We start from the raw sequence: 9,898 nt of genomic DNA, 5'->3' as shown, positions 1-9,898 counted from the left end.
CCCATACCTATGCCCTTCACTCTTATGGCTATGCCATTTTGAAAACCTAATGCCTCTTGTGGCTGTCATGTAATTTTTTTTATTTTCCCGATGAAAATGTCTTTGTGTAATATAATGTTGAGCAGCAGTCCATTATAATTTTCTGCCAATCTATGAACTTCTTCACTTCGTATCGCTGTTTCTTTGCAGAGGAAGAGAAACTGGCATTAATTACCTTGCCTGATGTAAATGCGGCCATGCAATGGCAGAAATTACGGAAATGGCGAGTCCGCAAAGCCAGGCAGATAAGGAGACAAAAATTGGAGATTGAAAAGCGACTCGAACGATATTCACAGCGTGCCCGTAGAATTTTTGAGCGCCTAAATTATGTTCACCCATCAGGGGAGGTTATATATGCTAAATGGTATCCTCTTCCAGACCCAATATGGGTGCCTAAGCGACTGTGTGATGAAAAAAGGTCTCTTTTACTAGATCTCAACGGTCTTTTGCTGAGGGTGGTAGAGACTCGCTTCGGCGACGAAAAGCCCCCTGCATATGCAGATGAAATGTTAAAATACAATGTAGAGGATAAGCAAGTGTTCTGTCGCAAGGACAGCCACATGTTTTTGGACTGGTGTCTTCAGTTCTTCAGTGTGTATATTTGGAGCACAAGCATGCATCGTAAAGTCATGAATATTTGCAGGGCTGTTTTTAAATTGCAGGTGCCAAGGATTGCCGGTTTTTTTGCGCGAGAACACTGTAGTCCGCAACCTTGGCAGATCTTGAATAAACCTATGTTTATGAAAGATTTAGCCTTGTTTTGGAAATACAATCCGGCGTACAATGCCCAAAACACGCTTCTGATTGATGATAGCCTCTACAAAGTGTTTCACAACCCAGCACAAGCTTGGCTCATTACTCTGAAGCTAGAGGACCAGAGTGCTGAGGAGAGACAACAGTTTCTTATAGAAACTTTGAAAGACTGGCTTTTTCTTTGGCTGCAGTCGGATGATCGGGCAGCGTATGTAGCTGACAATTTCTTTGATACAGGCTCTGATAACCTCTCTGATGCAGTCATCAAACAGATTGCTAGAGGCTGAGAGACAAGCAGAACTTCGTCGCAACCAAAAGGAAGATGACCTAGAAGCAGAGAGAGAGGAGAAAGCTGTTGAAATATACAAGTGAAAAGGGTGTGTGTGGGAACAAGCTCTTGGATAGAGGCTGTAAAAGAGGAGATGTAATTGTGAAAGAACCTGTGAAAAGGTTAGAGGAATCTACTGGGAGAGAATAATGGGTAGCATGAGGGAATTTAGGAGTGTGGAGATATTCTGGGAGATATTCAGGGAAAAGAGAAGAGGTGGAGAGAATCAGGCAAAAGGTGGAGATATTCTGGGAGTGAATCATGGAGAAATCAATGGGATTTGATGCTTGATGTAAACACTATAAATTGAGGCATAGCCCTAATGAGAATTTGCTGGTTTTTGAGTATCCATGCCTACATTAATCTATGTGCTAATTATTCACTAATTACGTCTTAATCACTTTGTTAATTATGTTGATTCTAGTGTTTGATCCACCATAGCTCATCATTATGCTCAAATTTCAACATGGTATCAGAGCCATGCCTAGAATCAACCAGATTTATGAGCCCATTAGTGGATTAATCAAGATTAGTAAGTAATTAGCAAAAAAATCAGGTTTTAGTGAGTTTTTTCATCTTCCCCTTCACCCCCAGCCAGTGGAGGGTCTCTAGCATCTAGCACACTCAAAATTAGGGCTAGACCTTCTAGCACATAATAGCTAACATCCTTAGCTTCAATCCTATCTACTCCACGCAGCAAACCGCGCAGAAACGAAGCGAAAATCGACGTTTGAACCGGCGCGTTTTTTCTAAAGCAAACTGCAGATTTCTCTTGGCTCCATTCAAATTACTTCAATTCCTCCTAGCCCAAGGGGTTTTCAAGCATGCTCTACAAGCTGGTGAAGACAGAAATCAATTTCATCAAGTCTACAGAGAGATCAAAGCTCTTCATCAAATCTGCAGGTGACTTTGGTAAAACAGAGATTAAGCTTTCATTATTTGGTCAAATCTTGTGTTTCTTGGCTTAATCCTCTACTAGACTCATTGCTATTGATGCCTTTGAAAGCATTTGAGCTCATTTGAAGTGGAAGGCATCAGATCTGGGCTCCCCGCATACTTTGTTTTTTGCACACAAACCAGAGCATTAATTTGCTAATCAGTGATTAATCAGTGCTAATCACTGTACTTTGGTGCAATTGAGGGTTCAAATTAACCATTAGGTATCTGATACAGATCCCTAAAGCTTCAGATTGCAAATCGGAGTTGGTTTGATACTCCAACCATCCCGTACAAATTGGTTACTCTCAATTTAATGTAATTTCTGGTGATTTTATGCTGATAAAATTGTTGTAATCATCTATTAAACACCAGATTGAGTTGTAAAAGGGTAGACACTGCCCTTGAATCTTGAATTTGGATCAAGAGGTAAGACCCCCTTCACATCACCATGAATTCAGCACAGGAAATAGCCAAATTTAATGGAGAACAGTTTTATACATGGCAAACAAAAACCATGTATTTGCTGATGAGGAAAAATCTGTGGGGATTAGTTGAAGGGAGAGATGAATGCCCAGAGAGAGGGAAAAATGAGTGGAAGAGTAGGAATGAAAAAGCATTGGGGCTTATTGCACTCAGTTTAAATGATGAGATCATCCATCATATCACAGGGATACAGTGGGCAAAAGATGCATGGGATGAACTCAATAAATTATTTGGCACACAAGCAAAAAATTCCAAGATAAATTTATTAATGCAATTCTACAAACTGGACATGAAGGAAAGTGAACCTTTAATCACACACTTGAACAAATATAAAAGCATTAAGCAACAGCTGGCAGCTATTGGCAAAAAGGTAGAAGATGATGAAGCATTAGCTGTACTTTTGAAAAGTGTGGATAAAGGAGATTATGAAAACATTGTAGCAACACTAAAGAATGTGCCTGAACTGAAGATACACGAGATAGAAGCAGCTCTACTGGAGCAAGAGAGCAGAGGCAAAGAGAAGAAAGAGCTCGACTCAACAGCAGGAGAGGAAAAAGCATTCTTCACCCGAGGAGGATTCTCTCGAGGACGAGGACGAGGAAGAGGCAGAGTAGGAGGGAGGACCTTCACTTGCCACAAATGTGGAAAGCCAGGACACATGGCGAGAGACTGCTACAGCAAACCCAGTGAAGAAGGAACGACATCGGCAAACTTCATGGAGGCTCCAAGAGAAGTGGAGTCGGATCATCTTTTCTGAGAGAGAGAGAGAGAGAGAGAACCCACAACCCAATGTAACCTGCCCCAATAAAGTAAAACCACCTCTGAGCCACCGATGATGTAGGCCAAGTGGTAGATGTATGTGTGAACACTTTAGTCAAGGTCGCGGGCACTTATAGTAGCCTTGGACACATAGAGAGAGAGAGTGTCAAGGACTATGGAGTTTAGGGACTTGAGGCACTGGTCACGGGCTATCAAGTAAGAGGGAAACTTGATACAGGGTCCAGGTGTGTTAGGATTATTCACTTGAGGGGAGGTGTTGAAATATACAAGTGAAAAGGGTGTGTGTGGGAACAAGCTCTTGGATAGAGGCTGTAAAAGAGGAGATGTAATTGTGAAAGAACCTGTGAAAAGGTTAGAGGAATCTACTGGGAGAGAATAATGGGTAGCATGAGGGAATTTAGGAGTGTGGAGATATTCTGGGAGATATTCAGGGAAAAGAGAAGAGGTGGAGAGAATCAAGCAAAAGGTGGAGATATTCTGGGAGTGAATCATGGAGAAATCAATGGGATTTGATGCTTGATGTAAACACTATAAATTGAGGCATAGCCCTAATGAGAATTTGCTGGTTTTTGAGTATCCATGCCTACATTAATCTATGTGCTAATTATTCACTAATTACGTCTTAATCACTTGCTAATCACTTTGTTAATTATGTTGATTCTAGTGTTTGATCCACCATAGCTCATCATTATGCTCAAATTTCAACAAAAGCTAGGCTGGAGAGGGAAAGAAAAGAAAAGGAACAGCAGAGAGGCAACCTAGAAGCAGAGAGAAAGGAAAAAGCAGAGGAAAAGGAGAAAGCAGAGAAAAAGGAGGGAGCAAAAAAGCCCGGTCACTACACAAACGCCCTCTGAGGAGGCCTAAAGATTTTTGGCGGGTGTGACTCATTGTAAAATTAAACCCTATGTAATGTTATTTGATGCTGGAAGTTAATGATGAGATAATCTTTTCAACAGTTGCCTCCTACTATTCCATTTTTATGTGTTACAGAATTATGTATTGGGTTTTTTGTTAGGTAGCACACACTATAAAGTAGCAAGTATACAGTTAGCATATACTGTGGTAGTTAGCATACACTATATGCTAGTTAGCATAATCCTATATGCTAGTTAGCACACTATATAGCAGCTAGTTAGTATACAGTTAGCATATACTGTGCTTGTTAGCATACACTATATGCTAGTTAGTATACAGTTAGCATATACTGTGCTTGTTAGCATACACTATATGCTAGTTAGCATATACTGTATATGCTAGTCAGCATATACTGTTTGCTAGTTAGCATACAGTATATGTTAACTAGCATATACTGTATGCTAGTTAGCATACGCTTTATGCTAGTTAGCACACACTATGTAGAAGCTTGTTAGTAAACAATTATCATATACTGTGGTAGTTAGCATACAGTATATGCTAGTTAGCATATACTGTATGCTAGTAAGCACACGCTATATAGTAGCTAGTGAGTATACAGTTAGCATATACTGTGCTAGTTAGCATACCCTATATGCTAGTTAGCATACACTATATGCTAGTTGGCATACGCATATACTATATGCTAGTTAGCATACGCCATATACTGTATACTAGTTAGCATACGCTATATGCTAGTAAGCACACAATATAAATTAGGTAGTTAGTATATAGTTAACATGTACTGTGCGAGTTAGCATACAGTATATGCTAGTTAGCCTATACTATATACTAGTTAACATACTATATATGCTAGTTAGCATACACTGTATGGATGCTAGTTAGCATACGCTTTATGCTAGCTAGCACACACTTTGTAGAAGCTTGTTAGTCAGCATATACTGTATATGCTAGTCAGCATATTAGCATATAGTATGTGCTAACTAGCATAATGCTAACTAGCATATACTGTATGCTAGTTAGCATATGCTTTATGCTAGTTAGCACACACTATGTAGAAGCTTGTTAGTAAACAATTATCATATACTGCAGTAGTTAGCATACACTATAGGCTAGCATATACTATATGCTAGTAAGCACATGCTATATAGTAGCTAGTGTGCATACAATTAGCATATATTGTGCTAGTTAGCATACACTATATGCTAGTTAGCATACACTATATGCTAGTTGGCATATACTGTATGCTAGTTAGCATACGCTATATGCTAGTAAGCACACAATATAAATTAGGTAGTTAGTATACAATTAACATATACTGTGCGAGTTAGCATACAGTATATGCTAGTTAGCCTATACTATATACTAGTTAGCATACTTTATATGCTAGTTAGGATACACTATATGCTAGTTAGCATACGCTTTATGCTAGCTAGCACACACTTTGTAGAAGCTTGTTAGTACACAATTAGCATATACTGTGGTAGTAGTAAGCATACACAAGATACAAAATAGAATAAAAGACCATGATGCTCATGTCAAAAACCGAATGGCATGCTGTTATAGATTGCTTCATAATCTTCGGGGGTGATTGTGTACATTTGCCTTCTCTTTTGCATGTGTTTCATGGGTATCTTGATACAACGTACAAGATTTGAAAGTATGTGAACAACAGGTTGATTGTAGTCTAGTTTGAAGGTGTATGTATCCACTTGCTTGTAATACAGTCCTTGCACGACATAAGAGCCTTTGTCAATTACATTGTTCCACTCATCAATGTAACCCTGTTTTACCTTTTCTTTTACTGCAATGCACTTTACCAAGTAAAAGTCTACATTCTCATCATTGGTTGTAGCATCCGAATTCACTGCAAAAGTGTCACCAACACACAAAGCACTACTTAATGCATCATGGTGGCCTTCATACACGAATTTTTCATATCCAATGATCTGTCCTTCAAGGGCATCATCAGTCGGAGTGTCTTCTTCATCCTCAACTTCATCAGACAATGGCATCAGAATGTGATAATCCCAAGGTTGCACATGAGATTTGTTAGTGCAGCGATTCCAACTATGGTTCATGCATGCATCACAAAAGCATGCCAATGGTCTTGTGGCAATGGCAGTTGCATCCTGTCGGTTGTGACCGCGAAAAGCATGCAAGGTGCGAGACTTCTCAACCGTGGCACAATTCCATTTAACCTCCCTGTTTACATCACCTACTTTGATCTCCCTAGAGCTGCTCCCTTTGATAGGTTGGCTTGGCAATAGGCAACCACATCTACAGCACACTTTAAAGTGGCCCCATTAGGCTTCAGCTGTTCATGTGTCAACGATCTTTTAACAACTGCGCCTGCACCATCATGCTCTCCCTTGCCATGTCCTGATCCAAAGAAGAACCAGCTCATCTCCATTCCTGTCAGTCCAACATACCTTGCAACAAAATAGAAAGGCCTAACAGCCTTAAACTGTGAGGCAGCACCATCTGACCAGACCCAGTGAGGTTTTGGAGTGACACCTTCTCTCTGTAACCAGCCACAATGCAGCATAAAACAATGTTGGACAAACAATGTGTCATGCACTTTGTCATCATCTGATATGAAGAAGTGAATTTTCTTGACTACTTCCCCTTCCCTGCGGTAGTATGTTATGTGCACAAAAATAGTTACTTGACTTGAGTGCCAATGCATGGATTGAATCTCATTTTTCTCCTTGAATGCATAGTTTTTTGCAAAGTCTACAATCGACACAACCACATCGTCAAGAAATCTAAGAATACAATCACTGTTGTGCTTGCCATCGAGCGATATAGTTATGTTTGATAAAAACCTTCAGCTTGGTCTGTAAGAGTTGAAGAAACTCCGAGCACTGCATTTCTTTAGTCACAAGATCTTTTCTCTTTTTTTTTGTCTCCGTGCTTATCTGTTGCCTCCACATATGCAAACAATTTTACAAAGATATTCTTACCTGGGCTTTGTGTCTCTAAGCAGCATGTTTCTAGCTTTTTCACACCACATTTCTTACATTCGCCCATCGAACACTCACTATTGTGGTAACCAGCATCTATCTGCTTCGGGCAGAGAACTGACTCCCATAGATGTGTGACACCTTTGAAAGTTTGACATAAAGCCATGCAACCCCTGCTAGTTTCATCACCTCTGACGCAAACGCTGCATGTACATCTGCATTGGGCTCCATGGAGCCCGAATGATTGAGACCGCATATGGTTAAGTGTGTCTTTTAAAAAGGACATCTCCACATGATATTTACAGTAGCATGTGTATCTATCTTTCAGCTGCCGTACAAAAAATGGCTTCATCATCTCAAACATTCTCATACCTATTTTGCAATCTGGATGCTTTTCTTTGAATCTGTAGAAGAGCTCAACCTACAATTATGAGAGTTAGAAGGCGGTTATTATGCTAGTTATGCTCATTAGTATACAGGCCATGCACGAAAGCATACTGTATGTAACCAGCACTTACAGTATGCTAACTGGCACTTACAGTATGCTTCCATGCATGTGCAGTATGTTAACTAGCACTCACAGTATGCTAACTAGCACTTGCAGAATGCTAACTAGCATTGACAGTATGTTAACTAACACATTCAATAGGCTAATTGGTACATTCAGTTAGCTAATTGGTACATTCAGTGTGCTAACTAGCACAAACAGTGCTAACTAGCACAAACAGTATGCTAACAAGCACATTCATTATACTAACTAGCACATTCAGTATGCTAAAAGTAGCACTTACAGTATGCTAACCAGCACTTAAAGTATGCTAATTAGCACTCACAGTATGCTAATAAGCACATACAGAGTGCTAACTATCACTAATCATATACTAACTAGCACTTACAGTATGCTAAGATGCACCTACATTATGCTAACTAGCACCTTGAGTATGCTAACTAGCACTTAGAATATGCTACCTAGCACTTAGAGTATGCTAACTAGCACTTACAGTATGCTAATTAGCACATAGAGTATGCTAACTAGCATACACAGTCTGCTAACTAACTAGCATTTACAGTGTGCCTCCAGGTATGGCTTGTATACTAACTAGCATGTAGAGTGTGCTAATTAGCACATAGAGTATGCTAACTAGCATACACAGTCTGCTAACTAGCATTTATAGTGTGCCTCCAGGTATGGCTTGTATACTAATTAGCATTACTAATATGATAAATAACGCACTCTGTAAGGTGATCAACATATTGAAGATTTGAACTAGCATATACAGTATAGCATGTTCTAGCATGTAGAGTGTGCTAATTAGCACATAGAGTATGCTAACTCGCATACACAGTCTGCTAACTAGCATTTACAGTGTATGGCTTGTATACTAATTAACATTACTAATATGATAAATAACACACTCTGTAAGGTGATCAACATATTGAAGATTTGAACTAGCATATACAGTATAGCATGTTCTAGCTAGAATAAACCATAAACAACCACAGTGTAAATAACAACCAGTATGCTAACTATAAAGTTTCACATGCTTTTTAGTGTACTCGAATAATGGTGCTTTGGTTAGATCAATTACCTGAGGTTCATAAAGGAGGTGTACAGGGTGCTTTATGTAATTTTTCTCCCCATCCTCTTTCGACAAACATCTTTTTTGTTAGGGGATACACGTGTCTCATCCCTCCAAAATGTGTAAACCAGCTCTTTCATTTCATCTGTGATTGTGCTACGACGGGCATGTTTTTGACATGCAGCCAATGAAAACATTCCACCGTCAACATTCGATGTCACCCACAATTTAGCCTTGTACACAAGGATCGACGCGGAACTTTAAGGAGTCTCGAGACTTTTGACATTTGCATGTTCTCCTTTGAATTCAACATCATGGACAATGCTGTATGCTTCAAATACAACTCCTCATTATAGCTTGGCTACTTTACAAGCGCCAAGGTGTTACGAACATTGCACATGATTGCACTTTGAATAGTAGACTCCTCTGGACACACTGCTTGCACGACAGGATGATGAGATACTAGATTCCAAATTTCTTGCTTGTCTTCTGTACTAATTCCTTCAGTCCTCCTCTTGAACAGTGCCACAATCTCAGACAAGATTGTCTTCTTCTTTTCCTCCTCAAAGGCAAGCTCTCGAACCTGAACCTGCTTAAGTTTTTTCTTCTCTCGTTGTTTCCTCTTTCTTTGTCTCTCATAATCCCTAATGGCAGTACAAGTTGGGTCCTCCAAGTTTGGATTCATTGTCTGTAAAGGATCCCTTCTGCTACCTTCATCTGCTGCCCTTGAACGCGCAAGTAAACCTACCAAATCAGATTGCAAGGTATGGTTCGCCATAACTCTATGAGATGGGGAGGAAGTGGGCTACACGGAGAGAATGCGAGGCAAAGGGAGAGGGTGAGACTGTTTGAGCAGCATCACAGAGAGAGAGAGAGAGAGAGAGAGAGAGAGAGAGAGAGAGAGAGAGAGAGAGAGCTTGGCTTACACAGATCATGGAGAACCTCGAGAGAGCGAGAGAGAGAGAGAGACACAGAGACAGAAAGATAGAGAGAGCGCTCATCCACTACACCATGACTTCAGTAACTGAAAAGATGCTACATTTGAATTTGGCACCGAGTAAATTTAACATTAATTATGGAAAGTTTATTTCAAAATGGACATATTCTTGGCTCTCGAATGTATGCTAACAAGCACTACTAACTAGCATTGTCCGAGA

At 39.9% G+C, this 9,898-nt stretch overlaps 1 protein-coding gene across 1 annotated transcript; it reads right to left on the bottom strand.

Annotated features, from left to right (window-relative positions):
• Positions 1-5,733: 5,733 nt before the first annotated feature.
• On the bottom strand, positions 5,734-6,291 carry LOC147632944 (uncharacterized). The gene has a single exon (XM_086805760.1). The coding sequence runs from the start codon at positions 6,274-6,276 to the stop codon at positions 5,734-5,736; it is 543 nt and encodes a 180-aa protein (XP_086661886.1). The 5' UTR covers positions 6,277-6,291.
• Between the last annotated feature and the right edge of the window lie 3,607 nt (positions 6,292-9,898).

This window comes from Cibotium barometz, chromosome 12 (genome assembly GCF_041138505.1).
Source record: "Cibotium barometz isolate CiBa-2024 chromosome 12, ASM4113850v1, whole genome shotgun sequence".
In the NCBI taxonomy this organism is placed as follows: Eukaryota; Viridiplantae; Streptophyta; class Polypodiopsida; order Cyatheales; family Cibotiaceae; genus Cibotium; species Cibotium barometz.
The sequence above is the reverse complement of the archived record's forward strand: the minus strand, read 5'-3'. Positions and strand labels throughout refer to the sequence as shown.

Bases quoted from the DNA above. Each gene is read 5' to 3' on its own strand.
- LOC147632944 (XM_086805760.1), bottom strand. From the start codon at position 6,276: ATGAACCATAGTTGGAATCGCTGCACTAACAAATCTCATGTGCAACCT.